Here is a 26,320-nt window from a genome sequence, read left to right as displayed (position 1 = left end):
TCCCCGTGGAGCCCTCCTTTCCCTGACCCTCTGCAGCCATGGGGCACCCTCGTGCCCCGGCCTCAGCTCCTCCACCCAGAGTTCATCAGTGTTACTGGGCCCCCTCTGTCTGCTGTAGCCCAAGAGTCTCCCTCGTGAAGTCATGTGGGGTCTCGCTTAGGGCTTCCTCTGTCTCTCAGAGGCTACTGACTTGATGGGCTGCTGTCCCCTGGCCTGCGACCCGTGGATCCATAGGTCAGCAATTTTCAGTCATTTTCATCTCGAAGGTAAATCTAATCGTTATTGCTCCATCTGGGCTAGAAGCAAAAATATGTAAATTTATTTTTGCTTTGGTCCCTACCAAATAAGGAATTTATTATACATTTCTGTGCTAGCTTGTGAGCCGACTACAATATATTTTTATAATAGAGAACTTCCTACGATGCTAGTATTATTTGAACACGCATGTTTTCTAAATTTATTTGAGACACACACACACACAAACTCCCATCTACTGGTTTACTCCACAAATACCCACAACAGCCAGAACTGAACCAGGCCCAAGGCAGGAGCTGGGAACCTCATCCCCGTCTCCCATGCAGGTGGCAGGGACCCAAGCACTTGAGCTATCACCAGGCCTTCCAGGGCTTGCATCAGCAGCAAGCCAGAGCCCTGCACCAGCCCCAGGCACTCTGGTGTGGGACACTGGTCTCCTACCCACTGGGTGAACATCCACATGGGGCATTTTTAAGGTAAGTTTTAATTGTGTGGACCATGGTACAGTTTTCTGATTTGATTACTCGGTTAATGTATAACAGCTTTTCCCAAACAGACTTCTATCTCTGTCCAAACACGAACACAGAGCAGTGTGCATCATTATAAAATGATGGTAGTAGACATGCGTTCTGGGTAGGAAGTGGAGGCGAACACTGTATCTGTTTAAATGTACATGGGTTCTAATTAAGTTAAAATGAAGCGCACTAGACAGTGTCCAGGAAGCTGATGGCTCTCCTGATTCTTAGGGAAACCTAGAGCTGGAGCCCCCACACCACGTGGCCAGAGTTCTGCAGGCTCCAGCCCCTCCGCCCACGGCAAGTGCTGTGGCTCTGGCCAAGGGCCACCTGCTTCGTCCACAGCAGCAGTTAGCACTTAGCAGGGAGTCTTCCCCTCTCTTGCCAATGGTCTCCTCTACCAGGGCTTTAGCGCTGGGGAACTAGGAGGCACTGAAGAAGCCTTCAGGGGTTTCAGAGTTTGTGGGTCACAAGGGCAGGAGGCCACGCCTGTGAGAGGCCCCTTTAACTTGCGCTGATCGTCCTCAGCCCTGCATGTTGGCGTAGACACTTCCCAGGCATGTGGCAGTTCAGGAAGAAGACTCAAAAAATTAAGATTTAAGCAGACGGTCTGGCCTTTCTAATGTGCTGTTGCCATTTAATTACAGTCATCAGGGTAATTACATATAAACTCACATTAGCAGTAATTGATCCCTTTTGAGCAAACAAAAATCCTTATAAGTCAGGCCTTGCAAAGTGTAAGCTGTGTAGACATATATGTAGCAGTCTTCTGTGTGTCTCCTCAGCATTCGCCTACATTATTTATTCATTGGGTTGAGAATATAAAGCTGCAGACCTCTACTTCCTCCAGTTAATTCATTGAAACGTTTAAACATCAGAAATTATTCTAAACTAAATGGAACACAGCAAAATGCTATGTGGTGCATTTAATTCCATCTAAATGCAATTTAATAAAATATTTTATTTGAAAGGCAGAGTCACAGAGAGGTAGAGGCAGAGAGAGACAGAGGCAGAGAGCGAGAGAGAGCGAGAGAGAGCGAGAGCGAGAGAGAGAGTGAGAGAGAGAGAGAGAAAGAGAGAGAGGTCCTCCATCCACTGGTTCAATCCCCAAATGGCCTCAATGGCCAGAGCTGTGCTGATCAGAAGCCAGGAGCCAGGAGCTTCCACTGGATCTCCCACGTGGGTGCAGGGGCCCAAGGACTTGGGCCATCTTCTGCTGCTTTCCCAGGCCATGGCAGAGAGCTGGACTGGAAGTGGAGCAGCCAGGACTAGAACCGTCACCCATATGGGATGCCAGCACTGCAGGTGATGACTTCACCAGCTACGCCACACCGCCAGCCCCTAAATGCAGTTTCATTCCTTGTCCTGAATCCTACCTGTGTAAGAGCTGAAAGCTCTAAGCTCAGAAGTTCTTGGGGCAAATATCGAGTTCCCGCACACGGCCTGATACTGTCGAGGGGCTGTGGTAAGACATGATAGTCTCACACAAGCCTCAGGCATCCCACAGCAAAATGCGTCAGCCCTACCCTGGGTGTGGTTGCCTCCTAGACGGAGACTGTATCCTGACACCAAAGGGGAAAGGAATTCCTGGAGGTGCCTCAAGCTGCAGGGGCATCAGCACACCCAGGAGGGGAGGGAGACGCCCCAGGTTTGGGAGTCTGAAGGGTGAGGGCAGCTGGGGTAGCAAGAGGTGGGGGATGGGGCTGGCGCTGTGGCATAACGGGTTAAGCCGCCGCCTGCAGTGACAGCATCCCACATGGGCGCCGATTCGAGTCCTGGCTGCTCCACTTCTGATCCAGCTCTCTGCTGTGGTCTGGGAAAGCAGAAGAAGATGGCCAAGTGCTTGGGCCCCTGCATCTGCGTGGGAGACCCAGAGGAAGCTCCTGGCTCCTGGCTCCTGGCTTCAGATCGGTGCAACTCTGGCCATTGTAGCCAGCGGATGGAAGACCCCTCTCTACCTCTGCCTCTCTGTAACTCTGCTCTTCAAATAAATAAATAAATCTTAAATAAAAAAGAGGTGGAAGAAGGAAGAGAGAAGAACGCAGGGCACCTGCCAGCAGCAGGAGGCAAGTAGAAAAAGAGAAAACGGGAGAAGCCAGGGTTCAGATCTTGGACTGTATTTTGAAGCTAAGTAGGCACTAAACATTTAGGACAAAAGGGATAATGTGGTTTTCTTTTCCTTATTTTTAAAAAGATTTCCTTATTTACTTGAAAGTCAGAGTTACACAGAGCAAGAAGGAGAGGCAGGCAGGGAGGGAGGGAGGGAAGAAGAGAGAGAGGTCTTCCATCCGCTGGTTCACTCCCATATGGCCGCAACTGTCGGAGCTGTGCCTATCCGAAGCCAGGAGCCAGGAACTTCTTCCAGGTTTCCCGTGTGGATGCAAGGCCCAAGCACTTGGGCCATGCTCCACTGCACTCCCGGGCCACAGCAGAGAGCTGGACTGGAGGAGGAGCAACCGGGACAGAATCTGGCACCCCAATCCGGACTAGAACCCCGGGGTGCCGGCGTCGTAGGCAGAGGATTAGCCAAGTGAGCCACGGCGCTGGCCAGGACTTGGACTTTCTTCTATTGCTTTCCCAGGCCATAACAGAGAGTTGGATCAGAAGTGGAGCACCTGGGACTAGAACCAACGCCCATATGGGATGCAGGGCTGCAGGTGGCAGCTTTTACCCGTGGCACCACAGCACCGGCCCTGGTTTTCTTTCCCTTTAAGTTAAATCATGGATCAGCTAACTTTGTCCCTCAAGCTGAACCCAGCCAACAGCCTGTAGGTAAAATTTTCCTGGGACCTGTCCACACCCATGTGTTGCCACCTGTGGCTCCTTTCAGGTTTCAAAGGCATAGCTGAGCATTTCTAAATCTTTCTTTCTTTATTTGAAAGGCAGTTACAGAGAGAGAGAGAGAGAGAGAGAGAGAGAGAGAGAGCCTCTACCTGCTGGTTCACTCCCCAATGGCCACAACGGCTGGGGAGCTGGGCCAGCCAGAAGCCAGGAGCCAGGAACTCTATCATGGGTGTGGGTGGCAGGGGCCCAATCACGTGGGCCATCATCTTCTGCCTTCCCTGAAGCAACAGCAGGGAGCTGGCTTGGAAGCAGAGCAGCCTGGACTCAGACCAGTGCTCTGATACGGGAATCCGGCATTGCGGGCAGGACCCCAACACACTGCACCACGATGCCAGAGCTGATGGCTGAACATTTCAAAAGAGACTTGTGGCCCGTAGCTCCTGCAATCGCTACTCCCAGATTCTCTAGAGTGTGTTGCTGACTCCTGTACTGGGTGCACTAGCAGTTTCTCAGCCTTGGTGTTGGACACTTTGGGCCAGGTCGCACCTTCTAGCAGGATGTTAGTAGCTGGGAACTGCTGCCATGATCCAGAGGTACGCATTCCCCATCGTGACAACAAAGACACCTGCAGACATTGCCAGCAGCCTCACAAAGTGCCCAGATCACCCTAATTAAGAACCACTGGCGGAGTAATATTGTGGTGCCCGCATCCCATGTGGGAGAGTCAGTTCGAGTCCCAGCTACTCTGCTTCTGATCCGGCTTCCTACTAATGCACCCGGGAAGGCAGCAGATGAGAGCCCGAGAACTTGACCCAGGTGAAGTTCTGAGCCCCTTGGCTACAGCTTGGCCCAGCCCTGCCATCTCTCTCTGTCTCTCCCTCTCTCTTGGTCAGTCAGACTTTAAAATAAATAAATCTCAAAAAAAAAAAAAAAAAACCAACAACAACAACACTACTACAGGAAGAGATTGGCTTTGAGTGAAACTACTAAAGTTAATATAATGGTAATTTTAAACGATTTTATTTATTTATTGGAGAGGTAGAGTTATAGACAGAAAGAGGGAGAGACGGAGAAAGGTCTTCCATTCACTGGTTCACTCCCCAAATGGCTGCAACAGCTGGAATTTGGTCAGTCCGAAGTCAGAGCCAGGAGCTTCTTCTGGGTCTCCCATGTGGGTGCAGGAGCCCAAACACGTGGGCCATCTTCCACTGGTTTCCCAGGTCATAAGCAGGGAGCTGGATTGGAAGAGGAGCAGCCAGGACACGACCTGGTGTCCATATGGAATGCCAGTACTGCAGGCAGATAGATGCTTAGCCTACTACAGCTAAGAACTGACTCCATAATGATGATTTTAAAAAAATGTTTTGTTTATTTGAAAGGCAGAGATAGAGAGTTCTTCCATCCTCAGATCCACTCCCTGAATACCCACAACAGCCAGGGCTAGGAGTCAGGAGCTCCATCCTGGTCTCCCACCCAGCACTCGAGCCAGCACTGCTGCCTCCCAGGGCGTGTGTTAGCAAGAATGCTGGAAACAGGCACAGAGCTGGGACTTGAACCCAGGCACTCCAGCATGGGATGTGAACATCCCATAAAGCATCTTAACAAGTGTACCCAATGCCCGCTCCAAACAGTGGCACTTTTAAAACATTGCACTTTATTGTTAACAGTTGAATTTATTTACTTTGATCTACTCGAAAGGCAGAACAACTGACAAGAGAGTGAGAAAGATAGGGAGAGAAAGAGTGAGAGGAGAGATCCATTTGCTGGCTCACTACCCAAATGGCTGTAACAGCCAGGGCTAGGCCAGATGGAAGTGTGAGCCTGGGACTCTGTCTGGGTCTCTCACATATGGGTGGCAGTGACCCAAGTACGTCAGTCATCATCTGCTGCCTCCCGTGGTGCCTCAGCAGGAAGCTGGATTGGAAGCAGAGGATCCAGTGCTTGTACAAGCTCACCAGTGTGAGATGTGGCTGTCCCAAGCCACGGTTCCATCTGCTGTGCCACAGCGCCTGCCCTCCAGGGATAATTTGAATGAACTGAAAGGACAAATGTGAACTTAAAAATTTCAGGAGGCTGCTGTTGTGGTGTAGCAGATAAAACTGCTACCTGTGACACTGGCGTCCCCTATGGGTGCCAGTTCTTGTCCCAGCTGCTCCACTTCGGATCCAGCTCCCTGTTAATGGCCTGGGAAAAGCACAGAAGATGGCCCAAGTATTTGGGCCCCTGCTACCCATGCAAGAGACCTGGGTGAAGCTCCTGGCTCCTGGCTTCTGTTTGGCTCAGCCCTGGGCATTGTGTCCATCTGGGGAATAAATGAGCAGATGGAAGATTTTCTCTCTCTCTCTCTCTCTCTCTCCCCACTTCTCCCTCCTACCCTCTCTCCCTCCCTCCCTCCCTCTTACTCTATCTTTCAAATAAATAAGAAATCAGTTTTTAAAAAATGCAGCAGGAGCTGGGGCTCAAACCCAGGCTCTTAAAAATAAATAAATAATAAAATGTGTTTGGTCTCTTCGAATGTGGCAGGAGCACTATTCAATGATGCTACATGTGGAACCTCAAATGATAACTGCAGATGACATCTGGGGATATGGCTCAGGTTACAGAACAGGTGTTGAAGCCCCTTCCCCGGGGGACACAGTGGAAGAGGAGAAGCAGGTGTCAAGGGGAAGAGAATGAGCCATTTAAATGAGATGGGGTCAAGGTAGCCGTGACCCTCCGAGGTGGCGGGCTAGAAGACAGCCCACAGCAGGAGGGCTGTGTTGGACGTTGCCAGGATACAGCGCCTATTAGAAACCACGGTAACGTGAAAACCAGAGTGCAGTGTTAGAACAGCCAAGCAAACAGAAAGCCTATGGAACTGACCAGACACCATGCCTGGGACCAGGAGCGTCTCCGCAGGGGGCGGGGCCAGCGGCTAAGGACTGTACCAGCCCAGACCTGTAAATAGGCGGGGGTTTCCTGAGGGCGCTGGGTGGCAGACAACTTGCATGGTCTGAAGCCCGCGTGATCTTCCAGAACTTTTACAAGATATAATGTTAGAGGTTCAAAAAGGTGGAAGATCAAAGGTCAAAACTCCATGGCCTCTGAGGAGGTATCTGAGTGGGAGTCACCACTGGATGCTGGCCAGAAATGTCCCCCAGAGAAGGTTAAATGCACAAGATGCTGGCTTCCACTCCTCGGCCTGTGGGCTGTGCAGATCCGACTTGGTGGGCGGCGACCGGGATAGCGAGAGTGGCCAAGGACACCAAGTCACTGGGCGTGTTTGTGAGTGTCCACAGGTGTGATTGAGCTCTGGGGGGAGCCCGTGAGGCTCCGCCCACATCAGCCTCTGCTCTCAAAGTCCAGCCGCGTGGTCACAGGAGGCATCCGTCTGGGTAGGAGCGCCTGGGCTGCGCTGTGTCTTCCTTCACACAGGCGTGAAGTCCATTTCGCACCACCACTGAAGCGATCCACTGCACAGCCTTTGTTTTCACTTGGTTTTTAGATGGTTAAAAGAAGCTGCTTTGTTGTTGTTGTTGTTGTTAGATTTATTTTGTTTAAAAGGCGGAGTTAAGAGAGAGAGAGCTGGGGAAAGACAGAGGTCTTCCATCCCCTGGTTCACTCCCCAGGTGGCCGCCAAAGCCAAGAGCCAGGAGCTTCATCTGGGTCTCCCACGTGAGTGGCAGGAGCCCAAGCACTTGGGCCATCTTCCTCTGCTTTTCCCTGGACATTAGCAGGGAGCTGGGTCCAAAGTGGAGCAGGCAGGCTACAGACTTGAGCCCCTCCGGGACGTTGGCGTGCTAGGAGACTTGTGGTCTAATGAACACAGGAGTGCAGGTGTCTGACATCCTCATGTGATTTTCTCTGAATACATACCCAGTGGTGGGATTGCCGGATCACTCTGGATCTCTGTCTTCCTTCCTTCCTTTATTTACTAACTCAGAAATAGGTTGTGTATGTTTTCAACACCAGGGACTATGGGGCATGTTCAGGAAAGAAGTATGGGGTACATAAAATAGTCCATCTGCACAGCCTGGGAAAACAGAAAGTGGCAATGTGGAGTGATGACGTGGAAGGAAGTGCGAGAAAAGCACACCTGGCCCTGGCGAGGGGGGTCTCCAGGTGGGGCAGCTGTAAGGTGGCCTGGAGTGAGTGACAGTGAAGTGAGTCTCAAGGATGCTGAAGAGTTAGACTACAAAACTGGGCCTACGTACCAGGGTCAGGAGTCACTGGCAGCGTGACACCAGCTCCAAGGGGCAAGGCAGATGGACTTGGGGGCCATGGGTTGGGGTGCTCCCGAGGCATCATGGAGAGATGTAACTGAGATGAAGCGAACAGAGCCTTGGAGATGCTCAGGCCGTCCAGGGGTCAGTGTGTGCGGATGAAGGTCATGAAGGCTCTGGGTTCCCAGCAGGGAACTGGGTGGACAGCATAGAGTGGTAGACTGGCAGAAGGGGGAGAGGGATTCCTTGGTCTTGGGGTGTCCTTGGGGGATCCAAGTTGTGCTGTCCAGTGGGCAATACAACAGATCCATGTGAGGTCCAGAGACTGATGGTTGTGTCTTGGGTGCATAATTAGGGATGTTGCCTGTACCTCCCTTCACTTCTCACATGCACTGTTTGGTTGGACCCAGGTACCCAGTTAGTACACTTACAAGAGAGAAGCATAAAAACCACTGAATTGACACACACCTGGGGGCCTTCATGGGGAGTGGAAATTGAAGAAGTGATGACAGCAAGGATGCTTTTATCCATTTATAGAAGCAATCACCGTGTGAAGGCAGGACGGGACGGATGGAGCCTGGCCCTGGGATAGTAAATTCTAGAATGTCATCAGGAGCCGTGTGGAGGGAGTGTGGGGGCTCATGGATGATAAGGGCACCCTGAAGAGTTTGATTCTTCAGCTTCGCTGCATCCCCAGTCACCAGTCTCGTGCTCATGGCTGTGTCCTGGCCCTGCCCTGCACAGGGCGTCCCTCCCAACAGGGTCTTAATGACTTGCTGGTGTAGGAAAAGGCAGCTCTCTGAAGTCACACTTCCTCGGCTTGGGTGATTTCAGCTTGAAACAAGCCGTCTCTCCACTTGGCGTGATTTGAGGTGGTGTGACCGTACCTCCTCCACATACATACCATCTTAAACCATTGATTCATAAATGATCTTTTTTAGCCTTGAATGCACTTGAGATTGCTGTGGTCAGACACTCCAGAAGGCCCGAGAAGCAAATGCTAAGGACTCTCACATCTGCCTAGAGGCTGGAGGGAGGGGTTCTTACTGGGGAGGCTGAGAAGTTGGGAGACAGTAAAAGGGAAAAGCAAAGAACAGGAAGGTGATCCTCTGAGGGTGCTTTCCACGTGAGAACAGTCAGTGGTGCCATATGCGAAGAGTAGGTTCCCCTGGAACCACAAGTGTGATGTGGCATTGCTAGCGCCCTTGACCTATGGAGTATTGGCAAAGTGGCGTGCACAAAGCAAAGAAACTAGATGGCAGAGGTTGGTGAGCACCTTGAAATGAAGGAGCGAGAGCAGTTTCGTTTTTGTTGGAATGCTAACCACCTCCCTTGCTCACTCTCAATTACCACATCCTAGCAAGCTAAAATATCTTCAGAAAGGTAAAATCATGACTGTCACAGAAATTCATCAGAATTACATCTTAATGATTTTATTAAGCTCCCTACCAGATGAGGAAACTAGTAAGATGTTTAAACCAATTCCTGTGAGAATTTGGTGCGTAGAGACTTTGCTTCTCTGCTGTGTGTTTGTGCTATCTGAGACGGACGTGCAACGTGTGTGTGTTTGTGCTATCTGAGACGGACGTGCAACGTGTGTGTGTTTGTGCTATCTGAGACGGACGTGCAACGTGTGTGTGTTTGTGCTATCTGAGACGGACGTGCAACGTGTGTGTGTTTGTGCTATCTGAGACGGACGTCGTTTGCCTTGCCTGGGACAGGCGTTATTTGCGCCATCAGTTTCCTACAGCTTTGGTCCCGTTCTGAGAAGTTGCAAAGCAAACTAGGATCATGTCTCAGAATTCTCTGCTTGCCAGAGAGATACTCCAAGGCAGGACGCACTTTGTTCACTGTTGTTCCTACAGCACCAAGCACAGGGGTGTGTGTGTGTGTGTGTGTGTGTGTGTGTGTGAAAGAAGCAGATGGACCAGATGGACCCAGACTGTCAGGTGCGTGCTGTGTAGAAGCCCTGTGGTTTAGTAACACACCCAGAGTGGGCGAGCATTTTGCATAAGTCCTCTTGACTGCCAGTTTGAATCATGACCTTTTGGGGTTAAGGTTTCCACTACGATATTAGTGCCTATCAGTGAACGATGATATACTTCAGTTTCCAAGGTCTCTCTGCTCTCATGTGTGTAACTTTTCTCATGTGGGTCTCTCCATCCCGTGCTCACCAACAGTGACAATAAGTAATCAAGACTCACTGTGATACTTAGGTGCGGAAGTTCTTTTCTCTCCAATTCGAAGTGTCCTGGATTCTAGTTTTTATGGCTGCTAGTCATCCCTTACAGTTACCCAGGCCTCTGGGTTAGATCATTGAGAAGGAACACATCTCCATTTAATGTACCTCACAGAGGAGCAGAAACTCCCTTCTCCATGTTAGAATGTATCACTGTGCTTGTGTTTTCTTAAAATGTAGCCGCCTGGCGCAGGGCGTCGCTCAGTGCCAGCACAGTGAACTCCCTTTAAAAGTCCCTGTCCCTGGTGTGTGCTGCCTTCCCAGAGTTTATTTTGTCGAAGTCCCGGCTGACTTGGTTTTAAAATCAGACTTTCTGAGATTAACAGATGCACTTCAGTTGAGACGCCACACCCTAGTTCTTGATGCAACCCCTGTTGCACTTTCAAAAGGAAATTCTCCTGGCTGTGGGAATAGTGGTATCTGCCCTCCGTACCAGACTCTGCTCTGGAGAAAGTCGCGGTTTCAACCTGAGCTTCTTAGTGACCTGCTGGGCAGTTGTGTTCTGAGCACGTGGTAGTAAGTGGCACAGTGGAGTATTGGCAATGGGCATAAACATGTTGAAATGATAAAATTACTCCACCAATCTCCACAAAACGTTCCAGCTATTAAAAATTCTATATTTGAAAGGCAGAGAGACAGAGAGAGATGTCCCTTCCGACTTCCTGCCCCAGATGCCTGCAACAGTAGGGGTTAGACCAGACCAAAGCCCGGAGCTGGAACTCAGGCTGGATCTCCGGAGTCGGGTGGCAAGGAACCACCACTTGAGCCATCACCTGCTGCCTCCTAGGTGTGCATTAGCAGGAACTAGAACTGAAAGTGGAGCAGGGCTTGAACCCAGGCTCTCTGAAATGGGACATGAGCATCCAAAGTCCTGCCTTCACCACTGGGCCAAACTTCCACCCTTAGCCAGTTTTTAAGAAGAAAATCCCCCTCTTTGTAGTCGAGAGAAGAAACACTAGAATTACAAATATCTCCACCAAATAAATCTACCTGCTTTAGCTCTCAGTCCTCACTCCAAGATGGGAGGTCGGAGTGACCCTGCTGAATATTTGATGAAGGAACAAATTGCCTTGGAATAGAATGGTTTTCTTTAAACCACAAGCTTAAAGAGGTCCCTTATTTAGGCTTTAACAACAAATGAACATCTGTTCTTTTCAGTTTCACTAAACAAGCTGTTCTTGTACCTGATAAATACAAGCTATGGCTCAGCCAGTAAATTAGAGAGCGCGTGGAGGGAGGCGAATAAAGCACTCGGGCGTCAGTGTGGAGGACGGACTGTGCTGGGCTCCCTCCGAGCGCCGGGAGCTCCCGCAGAGCTGCAGGTTGGGTCCCTGGTTTGCAGCGGTTGTTTCAGTCCCCTGGGGACACAGTTTATGATGCCTCCTTGCTGTAGGTGGCTCTGGGCTGTCCTCTGTGCATGGGTGACATTTCTGCATAGAAAACCATCCAGGGGCTGTGTGAGAGGCAAGTCCAACCCTGGCTAACGTAGACGGTGCGCATTGCAGAGGCTGCTCAGTGTACCCTTCCTGGGGAAGCATCTGTAATTCTGTGTTTCCCTGTCTTCCATGTATCGAGTAAATAGGATGCCGCTAGGCTGCACAATTAAAACGGAGCGGAGAGACCAGCTTGGAGGGAGAGACCTTGGGGCATTGTCATGGAAATTCTTAGCAGATGCTCTATCCTCTTTTTTTTTATCTCAATCCTCATTCAGCTGACTTTTTGAAAATTATTATTATTCCACTCTCCTATTACCTGGGAGAAGAGACCTGGCCCAGTTACAGCAAGCCCAGGAGTGAATAGCACAGGGCCAGCTCGCTCTCTTCCGGCGCCGTGCTGTGCCACAGGGCTGGGTGTGAGCTGCTTGTGCACGCGTGTGGGCTGTGGTCATTCACACCCACCTCCCCCCACACTGCAGCCTCTTAGCGCTTTGGCAGCTCTGGTGAAAGACAGCACAGCTTCAGTGGCCTCCAGGCCCTGGTAATGGCTGTGCCAGGGCTTCTCACTGGAGTCCGGGATCCCCCCTCCCTTCCAGCCTCTCTCCTCTTCCTCTGAGCTTCTGCCCATGTCTTTAACAGTGCACTCTGCAGCATGCCTGGCAAACATGACGATGTTAAAATCGTAGTAAGAAAACCACCCACCCCTGCAGAGACTATGAACATGACTTTGATTTAGAACAAGAAGACTTCGAATCTGAGGGACCAGCAGGCAGGCTCTGCACCTTAAGATTCCCGACTTGCTCATTCTGTGTTGGCTGCCTTAGTCCTCCCAGCCAAGGGCGCTGATGGGCCCCAGGTCTGTTTTTATCCCAGCTCCTAGGTGTAGCCGAGACAAGCACATTTGACCCGAGATCCTCCAGCCTGGGTTGTGGAGCCGGCTTGGCCATGCGTGGACTCTCCGATGTTCCCACGCAGGAGTGTGTGGCAGGGGAGAGGGGCAGTGGTTGTGGGAGGAGGGTACTGCCTTGCTGCAGAGGGCAGGTGGGAAGGTGTGAGGCCCAGGCAGAGATGCGTGGGTGCCACTGATGAAAGGAGTGTGGTACAGGGAGTGTGGAGGCTGCATCCTGCCGTGGGGAGGTGTGGGGTCATGGGATGGCAGAGGGAGCCACGCAGGACAGACTGACGGTGGGCAGCGCCTGCGCTGAACCACCACAGTGTGCGGGGCTTCGTAGCCACAGGAGTTAAAGAGGAAGAAACAGAACGCACAGAGCAGAGGACATGGAGGTTTCCCTGGGAACGAGATGAGGTGTGTGTGTGTGTGTGTGTGTGTGTGTTTTTCCTGACAACTGTATCTCTTTGCTTCCTATCCAGTTGCTTTAAAAAAGAAAAAAGCCCCCTTGAACTGAAAAGCAGGTCTGCAAATCCCCTCCCAGCACCCTCCACCGGGGAAGCAAATTCCCCTCTCGCCAGCTCTTGTGCACATTTCGACCACATGCTCACTGTGGCCTGGATGGGGGTCCCTCCTGCTCCCCGGAAGCTGCTCCCCTTAACCCACACCATGCAGCCCCAGTGAGAGCAGCAAGTTGAGGGGCAGAGGCCCCAGCGGGGTGAAATGTGTCCCTGCAGTGCCCCCCGGGAAGCCCCACAGGACAGTCACCAAAACAGATGAGAGCTGCAAACCAGTAGGGAGCTGTGTGGGGAAAGTGCAAAGAGAGGTCAGAGAGAACAGGACAGGTGTTTCTCTGCCAGTAGTGCTGCTGGTGGGCACTGTCAGTTTTTCCCTGCCTCCAACAACCAAAGCACACAAAGAACTTCCTCAGATTCTCTTTCACCCTCGAGCTGCTCATCTTGATTTATGCTCTGAACCACTAGAGCTGAGCCCTTTGTCTTCTCCACCATCTGCTAAACACCTGGTGCTGTCCACAGTGGTCTGGTATCTCCCTTCTCCCTCCCATTGCCAGTGACTCCACAGCCAGCAAATCCCCTGCCTTTGCACTGCCTGCAGGCACTGTGCCCTCTGTAGCACACCCCAGGACAAACACACCTCACTCTGCCTGCCTTGTCTGCCCATGGACTGTGTCTGCAGCATGGCTACACTGTGACCACACCTCACTCTGCCTGCCTTGTCTGCCCATGGACTGTGTCTGCAGCATGGCTACACTGTGACCACACCTCACTCTGCCTGCACTGTCTGTCCATGGACTGTGTCTGCAGCATGGCTACACTGTGACCACACCTCACTCTGCCTGCACTGTCTGCCCATGGACTGTGTATGCAGCATGGCTACACTGTGACCACACCTCACTCTGCCTGCCTTGTCTGCCCAGAGACTGTGTCTGCAGCATGGCTACACTGTGACCACACCTCACTCTGCCTGCCTTGTCTGTCCATGGACTGTGTCTGCAGCATGGCTACACTGTGACCACACCTCACTCTGCCTGCACTGTCTGTCCATGGACTGTGCCCTCTACAGCATGGCTACACTGTGACCACACCTCACTCTGCCTGCCTTGTCTGCCCAGAGACTGTGTCTGCAGCATGGCTACAATGACCACACCTCACTCTGCCTGCCTTGTCTGCCCATGGACTGTGTATGCAGCATGGCTACACTGTGACCATACCTCACTCTGCCTGTCTTGTCTGCCCAGGGACTGTGTCTGCAGCATTGCTACACTGACCACACCTCACTCTGCCTGCCTTGTCTGTCCATGGACTGTGACTGCAGCATGGCTACACTGTAACCACACCTCACTCTGCCTGCCTTGTCTGTCCATGGACTGTGACTACAGCATGGCTACACTGTGACTATACCTCACTCTGCCTGCCTTGTCTGCCCATGGACTGTGTCTGCAGCATTGCTACTCTGTGACCATACCTCACTCTGCCTGCCTTGTCTGTCCAGGGACTGTGTCTGCAGCATGGCTACACTGTGACCACACCTCACTCTGCCTGCCTTGTCTGCCCATGGACTGTGTATGCAGCATGGCTACACTGTGACCACACCTCACTCTGCCTGCCTTGTCTGCCCATGGACTGTGTCTGCAGCATGGCTACACTGTGACCACACCTCACTCTGCCTGCCTTGTCTGCCCATGGACTGTGTCTGCAGCATGGCTACACTGTGACCACACCTCACTCTGCCTGCCTTGTCTGCCCATGGACTGTGTCTGCAGCATGGCTACACTGTGACCACACCTCACTCTGCCTGCCTTGTCTGCCCAGGGACTGTGTCTGCAGCATGGCTACACTGACCACACCTCACTCTGCCTGCCTTGTCTGCCCATGGACTGTGTATGCAGCATGGCTACACTGTGACCATACCTCACTCTGCCTGTCTTGTCTGCCCAGGGACTGTGTCTGCAGCATTGCTACACTGACCACACCTCACTCTGCCTGCCTTGTCTGTCCATGGACTGTGTCTGCAGCATGGCTACACTGTAACCACACCTCACTCTGCCTGCCTTGTCTGTCCATGGACTGTGACTGCAGCATGGCTACACTGTGACTATACCTCACTCTGCCTGCCTTGTCTGTCCATGGACTGTGTCTGCAGCATTGCTACTCTGTGACCATACCTCACTCTGCCTGCCTTGTCTGCCCAGGGACTGTGTCTGCAGCATGGCTACACTGTGACCACACCTCACTCTGCCTGCCTTGTCTGCCCATGGACTGTGTATGCAGCATGGCTACACTGTGACCACACCTCACTCTGCCTGCCTTGTCTGCCCATGGACTGTGTCTGCAGCATGGCTACACTGTGACCACACCTCACTCTGCCTGCCTTGTCTGTCCATGGACTGTGACTGCAGCATGGCTACACTGACCACACCTCACTCTGCCTGCCTTGTCTGTCCATGGACTGTGACTGCAGCATGGCTACACTGTGACCACACCTCTCTCTGCCTGCCTTGTCTGTCCATGGACTGTGTGTGCAGCAGTGCTACACTGACCACACCTCACTCTGCCTGCCTTGTCTGTCCAGGGACTGTGTCTGCAGCATTGCTACTCTGTGACCATACCTCACTCTGCCTGCCTTGTCTGTCCATGGACTGTGTCTGCAGCATTGCTACACTGTGACCAGACCTCACTCTGCCTGCCTTGTCTGTCCATGGACTGTGCCCTCTACAGCATGGCTACACTGTGACCACACCTCACTCTGCCTGCCTTGTCTGTCCATGGACTGTGCCCTCTACAGCATGGCTACACTGTGACCACACCTCACTCTGCCTGCCTTGTCTGCCCATGGACTGTGTCTGCAGCATGGCTACACTGTGACCACACCTCACTCTGCCTGCCTTGTCTGTCCATGGACTGTGTCTGCAGCATGGCTACTCTGTGACCACACCTCACTCTGCCTGCCTTGTCTGTCCATGGACTGTGTCTGCAGCATGGCTACACTGTGACCACACCTCACTCTGCCTGCCTTGTCTGCCCATGGACTGTGTCTGCAGCATTGCTACACTGTGACCACACCTCACTCTGCCTGCACTGTCTGCCCATGGACTGTACCCTGTAGCATGGCTACACTGTGACCACACCTCACTCCGCCTGCCTTGTCTGTCCATGGACTGTGACTGCAGCATCGCTACACTGTGACTATACCTCACTCTGCCTGCCTTGTCTGTCCATGGACTGTGTGTGCAGCAGTGCTACACTGACCACACCTCACTCTGCCTGCCTTGTCTGCCCATGGACTGTGTCTGCAGCATTACTACACTGTGACCACACCTCACTCTGCCTGCCTTGTCTGTCCATGGACTGTGTCTGCAGCATTGCTACACTGTGACCACACCCCACTCTGCCTGCACTGTCTGCCCATGGACTGTGTCTGCAGCATGGCTACACTGTGACCACACCTCACTCTGCCTTCCTTGTCTGCCCATGGACTGTGTCTGCAGCATGGCTACACTGACCACACCTCACTCTGCCTGCCTTGTCTGTCCATGGACTGTGTCTGCAGCATGGCTACACTGTAACCACACCTCACTCTGCCTGCCTTGTCTGCCCATGGACTGTGTCTGCAGCATTGCTACACTGACCACACCTCACTCTGCCTGCCTTGTCTGCCCATGGACTGTCTGCAGCATTGCTACACTGTGACCACACCTCACTCTGCCTGCCTTGTCTGTCCATGGACTGTGTCTGCAGCATGGCTACACTGTGACCACACCTCACTCTGCCTGCCTTGTCTGCCCATGGACTGTGTCTGCAGCATGGCTACACTGACCACACCTCACTCTGCCTGCCTTGTCTGTCCCTGGACTGTGTCTGCAGCATTGCTACACTGTGACCACACCTCACTCTGCCTGCACTGTCTGCCCATGGACTGTGCCCTCTACAGCATGGCTACACTGACCACACCTCACTCTGCCTGCACTGTCTGCCCATGGACTGTGTCTGCAGCATTGCTACACTGTGACCACACCTCACTCTGCCTACACTGTCTGCCCATGGACTGTGCCCTCTACAGCATGGCTACACTGACCACACCCCACTCTCTGCTTGGGGTACTCTGAAGTTGGACAGCTCCAGTCTGTCTATCTTGCCTACTCCTCTGCTCTCTCCCCCTCACTGCAGTTTTGGCTATGGATCCACTTGTGTGTAGCTCCCACACCATCCTGTCCTTCTTCTCTTTCTTTTTCTCTCTTTTTGTGGATTAGCTGGGCTAGAGGAGGTTACCTACATCACAGTGATGTAGTTAATATATGTCCTTTATTGGATTAATTTCATCAGGTCTTGAAATAAGGACAGGGCTTCCATGAGTTGTTTTATACTTGTTGGTGATCTGAGTGTTTCCTGGCAGAGAATTCTGCTCATAATAGGTGATGTGTGTGTGTGTGTGTGTGTACTGAATACAATCAGAGGACACTGACACAGCAGAACTTTGACAATGGGATTTCCTTTGGGAATGCAAAGATAAAGCCAGTACCCAGCAAACAGAAACTATTTCAGGGAGACAGCATCGAAGGTTAAAGAAATAAGCTTGATCTGCACGCCTTGTATTTTTCTAAGAAAATGATTCCCATGTTTCCTGGGACTCCATTCAGAGTCACTGTGTTTTACCCGACTCCTGTGGCCAGCAGGTGCACGTGAGACAGAACTGAGTTCGCGTTGGAAACGGGAGGCAACAGTCTCCGCAGACAGAACCGTCTACTTCTTAGGTTCTATTTTATGCCCTTCTGTTGTTGTTGCCTTTCCTGTACTTCTCCCAGCCAGCCCATCCCCCTCAGGAGATAGAGGCCCCACAAGGCGCGTGACCTGTGGTCCTCCAGAGAGTCCCTTGGAGTCCTCCAGCCTGCTGTCAGCCTCGAGTCAAGTGTGTGGACTCCCTGCTCCAGCCTCACTCCCCAGAGTCAAGGCCAGGTCCTCACCGTCACCCGCAGAGTCGCCTCTTTCGCCCCGTGTTTGCTTTTCTCCTCGCTCCCTCTCCTCGCTCCAGCCACACTGCACCCCAATGGCCTGGGAACAGGTGCTTCCACCCCACAGCACCAAGTCCCCGTTCCCTCCTGCAGGCTGCAGCTCCCCCACTTGCTGTCAGGGGTCCCTCACCATGGGAGCATCCTGCCTTGTATTTCTCCTTATCTCTCATCCTGTCTGGAACATTTCCTTTCCTCCTTTTTCATTCTCTGTCTCCATCATGGAAGAGTTCCCAGCACATACTTGGTGCTGAGTCAGTACTGGTTAATTGATTGATTGATTCTGAAGGAATGAACCTTGGGAAGAGATGGCAGTTATTCCCCTCGTGCTACTCCAGGCTGAAAGGATAAGAGCAGGTGACCGGAAAAGTCACGGTTTACTTTGTAGAGTCGGTTGGTTTATCTCAGTGGCATGGGGGGTGGACGCCCAGATCTGGGGTTTTCCACTGGATCAACGTGACTTTTCTGGAACACAGAGTCGGGAGGGTGGGTTGAGAGATACAGAAACCCCACCTGTGATTGCACACTGCAGTCGGCTCCGTGTTTCCTTGCAGTTCCGGGAGAAGGTGATGGAGCTCAGGTACCGGGGCGGTCACGCTCTTCCACCTGGAGATGACACTCACACCCCCACAGACAAGATTTCCAGCTTTCACTAATAGACAGCATCTCACCCTGTCTAAGATGATGCTTTTGCCTTTTCAATTGAAATGTCAGAATTGTACCTTTGAAGTGTCACAGGAACAATAAGAAATGAGAAGAAAAGCACCAAGGACAAGAATTTTCATTCTGACTTGTTAATACTATATTCAGATCCTTGAATTATATCACTTAAATCCCTGGTTATAATTAACAAAGTTCCCGAATGAGACAATTAGCAGAGAAGAAAAAGATCATTTGAGTGACTCGCTGCATCGTGCAGCTCCAGCTAAGCGGTGGATATGTGTCAGCCTGTGACCCTAGGTGGGGCATGGGTGGGTGTGACCTGGCCAGGAGCCCCCGCCAGCCAGAGCTCAGCACAGCAGGGCAGGGGCCCCTGCACGGCCGACATGTCAGCCATCGGCCTTTTCCACAGTAGAGCCGTTGGGGGTCAGGGGCCCTGTTGGTCTCGCAGAGGCTACAGCAATGGCTTGTCTCTGGAGTCAGGTCGTGTGGGGTCCGAATTCCACAATCAGAAGAGGGTTGTCATGTGGGCCCCACGTCACCTACACTCACTCAGCGCTCAAGGAGGGGCATCCCCAGGGCCTCCTACTAAATCCATTGCAGTGTTGGAACCTGAAGCTCGGAGGTTTCATTCTCAATGCAGGTTCTCTCCTGTTTAGACAATGTGGTCACATCACCGACGCCTTTACCCCCTTGAATGCTGTGGAACACAGTCTGTCTGAGTCATGGATGTGCTGCTGCCCCACTGGCAACATCCTTGCCGGAGAATGTCCCAAACCCACACCCTGTCCCCACAGCCCACTGACCCTCCAGACGCGTGCTCCGTGGTCCCAGTTTCCCCTGTTCTGTTATGCCCTGGGAATTCCTTTCCTTTATGTAGCAACTGCAATATGGCCATGAAAAATACAGACATAACTTCAGAGCCTGGTGTATAAGAAATCACATTTTTGTCACCTATCAATAAAGGGGAAAAAATTACTGGATACTACAGTCACCCACAAATCATTTAGGTCCTTCCGGTGTTATCAAAATGATGAGCAGCATTTTCCATATCCTTGCCTCTGGGGCTACAATTTCAGTGTTCAGTTTCCGTGGCTGTTCTTGCTATTTCTGTACCTTCCTATCCTGAGTGTGATACATGAGCAAAAATCTATATTTGAAAAGGGAGGGTTGTTGCTGATGTTGATCCATTTATTTTGTCTAGCTCATGGCTAGCAAGATTACGGTGATTCTCAACCCAGGAAAAAATAATATACTGAGTTTCCAGTGACAATGCTAAGGATTTTAAAAAGAAAAATGTCTTCTACTGATAAGTGAAGTAGGCATTGTCTTGGTCAGTGCAAGGTGCGACAATGAATTGCCACAGACTGGCGGCTCACATACAGCAGTCACGGACTTCTTAGGGTGCAGGAGGAGCACGGGAGAAATACAGCACCCTTAGGGGTGCTGCTGAGGGGCTGCTGCCTGGGTCATGGGGCGGGCGGAGAGAACGCTGGGTTCTTAGCTCCTTCTAAGAGCACCCTCCATCCTCATGACCCATCACCTCCAAAGACTGCACGTCCTTCTACAATCACATTGGGAAAGAGGATTTCAACCTAGACATCTTGGGGACACAGCCTGCAGCCCATAACAGGTGCATGTCCTCAGTCTGTGCTGCACCCCAAACCTATCATTCCTGCCACCCTCTCCCCCAGGCTGGCTGCAGGTTTATGCACAGCACTGGCAGAAATAAAGAAGTACATGTGAGGCCAGTGTGGCTGTCCACAAGGCTTGCTCAGAGCTCACTGCCTCCCTCCTCCTCACTGCGAGGGCGGTGAGTGTAGTGTGCAGGCCCTGCACTGCCTGTCTTAACTGCCCCGAGGAGGGTGAAAAACTCACTCAAAGAGGCCCCATCTGTTGCTGCAATTTTAGATGACACACAAAGGTATGATGCAGAATATAACAGAGAACTTTCGTGAGTTGAATTTTGGTGTTGAGTTCCTACCAGCTTGAAGAACAGCCCAACTTGAGAATTAGACAAAATGCACTGGGCTGTGATCGCATAGCTCTTTGCTCAATTCTTTCTTTTTGCTTTCTCCTCTTCCTCCCTCTTGACATCCCTTGCTTATATGTCGGCTTAAATTCCAAAGGGAACTTTAACAGATTTTTTTTTGTTAAAATGAACAATCTAGTTTTGAAAGTATATTTTTTAATCTATAGGAAATTATTGTCTGCTGTGAATTTCAGCTAGGCAACGGAAGTCCATTACGCAGAGCTACTTCCCAAACTAAATGTCCCTCTCGAAAGTTAAAATGCTCAGTACCTAATAGGGCGGGGGGCGGAGGGGGGCAGCTGTTCTGCCTGGGAACTGAGTCTCCAGGCTGTGGTGACCGTCCTCTACTAGGGACTCTGACTGCTGCTAGGTTCTCAAGTGGCAACGAGAAATCCATCACTCTGTGAACGGTAGATCAGTGTCCAGGTGGCAATGCTAGGTGGATTTCATTCTCTTCCAATCTTCACTGATAAAAGGTTTGTATCATTCCATGATGGCACTACATATGAAAGACTAAAAACTATATTTGCCTCTTTGAAGATCCGTGGTCCCTGGAAAAGATGAGGCTCCATCAGCGTTGTGCAGTGGCTGGGGCATTCGGGCTCTGCGGGGATCGCGGTGGATGGAGAGAGTCCCGGGAAACACGCGGCAGGGACAGCCCTGTTGAGTTCGCTCTTTGTTTGGCAAATCCAGTCACTGCTTGCTTATCGCTGCCGCCTCCACAGGTACAAGCCGCTGGCCGACGTTCTCCTGGGCGAGGAGGAAGAGCTGTCTGCGGAGGGCAGGTGCCGATGCATTCTCCAGCAGTGTAGGCTGCAAGGCTGGCAGGTGGGTGACCTCTGAGCTGGGCACACAGCCGCTGAGGATTTTCACTCGGCGAGCCGAGTCCTTGTGGGGAGCGCCAGAGTCCAGATTCCTTTGCTGCTTCTGGCGAGGGGCCACATTAAGTGAATTTCCCGGATGCACTGGCTTGAGCGTCGTGTAGCTGACATGCCACAGAATCCAGCAGGCTTCGTTGTACAGCCGTGTTGGAGACCTCAGGATGTTCTAGTTGACCCTTTTGCAGAATCGCTTCCTGTCCTTGAGGCTTTCTGAGGCACCTAAACCATAGCAGAGGTCAGAGAAGCCGAAATGTGCAGACCTGGGGTTGACACCCAGAGCTGGTGTCCCACAGTGTTCTGCTCCTTGGACCTGGACCTCCAGGCGGCTACAAGGCTTGGTCGGGCACCTGCTTGGTGGCTTCTCTTTGCCCCACTTCTCAGCCTGCCTCACGGGAAAGATGCTACTGTGCTCTGAGCCCGATTTGGTGGGAAACTTTCCCAACTGGGGACATGCTGTGGTCTGAGATCCACTTGAGTGGCAGGGAGCAGGGGCCTCGCAGAAGCACGGAATGACTGAGACAAGAGAATGTGGGTCTTAGCACTCCCAGGGCCAGGGGAAGACAGCTGTGGGTTTGGGTGAACACCTCCAGCAATGTCAGAATACCACCCTTGACTCGTGTGAGGAGGAAGGGGGGAACTGAGAAAGTAGCGTTAGCACAGAAAACAGAAAAAGAATCAAGTCCGTGACGCCAGCGTTGTGTGGACACCCCCAGCCATAAAACAAAAAGGATGCTGTGGCAGAGAGAATGGTGATCAGTGGCTTTGGCGAAACCTGACAATAACCAGAAAGCAGAAATCCATCTCATTTGAAAGACTGACAGCAAGCACATCTCCCGGTGAAAATGTACAGTTGCCAAAGCCAAAGCTGGGGGCTTAGCCCGAGAAGTGGAGAGAGCCCGTGGTTCAGATGGAGTTGCCAGAGATGTCCAGAAATGGCTCCCTGGGTAAAACTGGTGGAGGATGCCGGGGTGACACCACCACCCTCGTCCGCCCATGGCCAACAGCAGCTGACCTAGAGTTGGGCAGGGATGAGCAATGACTTCATTGAGTCAGCCACCAGACTCCTCCTTTGTTCTCGTCCCCCTTGTCTTCTGTACTAACTAATAATGGAAGGTGCACTCTAAATAGCTGTCTGAAGGAGGAAGTTTACTCAGTCTGCAGTTGCCACGGATGCACGTCAGCACCAGAAGACGGGAGAAAAAGGAAGGAGGAAGGAGGAATTACTAAGCCATGATGTCAGCTGCCCACTCGGGCGTCAGTGGCACGGGCGGGCGTGGGGTTTGAGGCAGCCTCATTGATCAGTGATGTCGGCTGACTCACTTCTGAGATCTTACAATAAGTAACAGTGCAGTAGAGTTCCAGGGACAATGTAACAGTGGGGTTCTCATTGGCTTTCCTTTACAAATACAGAGAAGAACAGATCTTGAGTTGCAGAACACAGTGAGGGAACGTGGGACAGGTCTCCTGCCCAGGAAGCACCTGGCAGGAACCACAGTGCCTGACCAGCAGTCCATCCACACAGCACCCAGAAGTGCGGGTTTGAATGTGGGAGGAGACTGGGAGGTGCACCTGCGTGGGCTGGCAGCCGCCAGTCTTGTCCCTGTGCTGGTGCTGGGAGACTGAGGCTGTCACTGGGGGTGGTGCTCATTTGAAGCATACATGAGACATTGGGTAGAGCCAATGAAAACCAAAATGAAAAGCAAAGGAAAGGGTTAACCATTTCATGGGCTGCTCCATTTGACCCTCTCTCTTTCACTCCCCACAAGGAGAATCAAGGTGTGAGACCACAAAGAAATTCAGAGGAGAGGAAATATAATCCATGTGTGTACTCCATTGTCTAGTTAGGAAAATGAATTTTCTGTAGCTTCTTCAAACATAACCTTTTATGTAGTCTATATTACGAGATAAATAACTGACTTCACGTACACAGGGCTTGTTTGTAATTCACTTTTCCTACTGAGACTGAAAAAAAGACTTGTTAAGCCGCTGCCTGGGATACTCACTCCCCATCTCAGAGTGCCTGGGACTGAGTCCTACCCTGCTTCCTATCCACTCCCTGGCAACGCCCCTGGGAAGCAGCAGCAGCTGATGTCCCAAGGCCTTGGGTTCCTCTCCTATGTGGGAGACCTGGATGATGCTCCTGGCTTTGGTCTGGCCCAATTCTAGCTACCGCAGGTATTTGGGGAGTGAGCCAGTGGATGGGAGCTCTGTCTCTCTCACTCTTGCTCCCCTCCTCGCCCTCCCTCCTCTCTCTCTCCTACTTTCTAACTCTCCCTTTGTAACCCTGCCTTCCAAATAAATAAATCTTTGAAAGCAATCGTGTATTTCTGACCTGGAAAGTCAGACTCCTCCAATCTGCAAGCAGAGCATTGAGTGAAATGCACAGATCATGACAGGAAGGGCTGTAGTCACCTCTACCCTGGGAACTAATCCGTGCAACAACTAAACAAGGAGCTATTTGCCCGCAGAATTTAATATTTCCAGATGGCTAAGAGTTCTGCTGTGGGGTTTAGTAGCACTGCTCCCGCTTTGGCCCTGAATGTTAGCATGAGATCCATAGTTCTTATTCCCATATTCTTTAAAACAACACAAGAGCTTGGAAAAGACTGGAGTCGTCTGTGGCTGTGTGAATCTAACTACGGTGGACACGAGAATTCGGTTCTCTTAACAGGCTGTGTCAGCCTCTTGCTGTCAAGCCAGTATGCTGTGGAGATGCCACGGCTTTGTCATTGCCCCTACACTCTAGCCAGGGGAAGCCTGAACCACCAGAAAGGGGCTCTCACGCTGTCGTCATTAAGGGACATGCGCCGTGAGGCCAAGACAGCCAGGCCCACCCTCTGCACACAGCACCTGCAGTGCTGTCACACAGGCCTGTGCAAGCTCTTTATTCTCATGGAGTTGGGTTTAAAGTCCGTGTGTGAGCTCCCTGGAATTTTTAGTATGTAATACGTAAATAATAATCCCTTTCACGTAGAGAGGGCGTTCCAACGATGCCGAGTTTTGTGGGATTTTTTTCTCTTGCCTACTTGACGCCAGCTCTGTGCAGTGAGAGGAAGCAGGCAAGGTGGGCGCGCATGGCTTTGGCTGAGCCAGAAGGAAATGGAGCATCGGAGAAGGCCCTCGTGCTGGAGATCAGGACGTGGCCTGCTGTTCCCGTGCCGTGTGCTGTGTGGGGTGTGGGGGGAGGGCCGCTCTGCCAAGGCGGCACTCAGCCCAGCCTGGAGTGTGTTCTCTCCACTCCATGCCACGCCACCTGTAGCCGCTGACACAGCACGGGAGGTCATTTTGTCTACACTGCATCAGCCGGAAGGGGTGGATTGTGCTTCCCAGTACCAACTTCGCTCCAAAGCACATGAATATTCCTTTAATCGTCTGTGCGCCTTGCCGGGGGTGTCTGTTTTATGTTTATAACTCAGCATGGCGGGAAGAAAGACCCAGAGACTGCTTCCTGTCCCAGGCCGGCCCCATCAGAATCTTTTCACGTGAGCTGTCAGCCCACGGGGCCAGGGCATTTGCCCTCTGCTTTCCAAGTTGGCAAGGAGAGGCCCAGGAGGGGGCAGGTTGAGAAGAGAGAGAGAGGGAGCAGGACACGAACCCAGAGAGTTCCAGCACTGTCGGGTTGCATTCTGGCTCTGAGAGCTAAGGCCCAGCTCGGACTCAGGCCATCAAGGGATGTTACAGGGCTGTCAGTCAGTTTAGGGCGTGCCAATCAAGACACAAGTCAGAATAAAAGTGCTCTGTGTTCACTCTACAAGCAAAGCCATTAAGGACAGTTTTATCAGCTCCAGGTGAACCTGGTCGCCTGCAAGACATCCCCTGCCTTGGAGTTCAAGTCCACTGCACGCCGCCTCCCTGACCCACCCCTGCCTTCTTCCTGTCTGTGGTACCCAGGGCCTGGGCTGCTATCTGCAGTGTGGCTGGTGGCTCCCTCCTAGGGGATTTGTCTGTTGCTTGGTGGCTGTGTCTCCAGCGTGGGGGCAGAGAGGTGCAGAGTGAGTTTGCTGCACCATGCGCTGGACCGTGAGATGAGACTTTGCAAATGAGAAGCTACTGAAGGAAACTTCACATAAGCCTAAGGAAGTGCTTAAAACCCAACTGGTGATCCTGGAGAATTGCTTTGTGCTGAGAGTCTCAGGAAATTGTAGCTTGTATCTGTTTATTTTATTTTTTTGTGGACAGGCAGAGTTAGACAGTGAGAGAGAGAGACAGAGAGAAAGGTCTTCCTTCCGTTGGTTCACCCCCTCAAATGGCCACTACAGCTGGTGCTGCGCCAATCCGAAGCCAGGAGCCAGGTGCTTCCTCCTGGTCTCCCATGCGGGTGCAGGGCCCAAGCACTTGGGCCATCCTCCACTGCCTCCCCGGGCCACAGCAGAGAGCTGGCCTGGAAGAGGAGCAACTGGGACTAGAACCCGGTACCCATATGGGATGTTGGCACCACAGACGGAGGATTAGCCGAGTGAGCCATGGTGCTGGTCCCCATCATATCTGTGTTTATAAGTGTGTTAATGCATTGCGTCTGAATTAGAGATGGCTTTGGAGTTAACAGCACTACACAGACAGAGTGTGCACACGGACTGTGGAATAGAGTCCAGTTATTAAGCATCTGGTGGGGCACAGGTTGCTTCTGTGTGTTCTGCACTGCCCACGGGCAGGCTCTTGCCTGTGACTGCTCCCTGGCCAAACACAGAATCACTGCTGTTGTGTGACATGGTTGAATTTTTAAGGAGAATGAAGAAAATCAGTATGTAGTGGCAGCCGGACTGTTTACTCCCAGATCACACGCTGTAAAAGCAGGTGCACAAGTCAGCACTGTGCCCTTATCTGCAAGGCAGAGTTTGTGCAGCTTTTCCCCAGGGAGGGACGGAAGCTTCCGGAAATGACCTGGACAGAATCTGCGCCA

The 26,320-nt window shown here is 51.9% G+C and overlaps 1 protein-coding gene across 1 annotated transcript in view; it reads left to right on the top strand.

Moving 5' to 3' along the window:
* MYO16 (myosin XVI) overlaps positions 1–26,320 on the top strand; it is a 514,229-nt gene that overhangs the window by 384,188 nt on the left and 103,721 nt on the right. Inside the window, exon 27 of the mRNA XM_062195254.1 lies at positions 21,265–21,367. Within this exon, the coding sequence (XP_062051238.1) occupies positions 21,265–21,367 (103 nt within the window). The remainder of the gene's footprint in view (positions 1–21,264; positions 21,368–26,320) is intronic.

This window comes from Lepus europaeus, chromosome 6, assembly GCF_033115175.1.
Source record: "Lepus europaeus isolate LE1 chromosome 6, mLepTim1.pri, whole genome shotgun sequence".
NCBI classification, from domain to species: Eukaryota; Metazoa; Chordata; class Mammalia; order Lagomorpha; family Leporidae; genus Lepus; species Lepus europaeus.
This window is presented reverse-complemented; position numbering and strand designations above follow the sequence as displayed.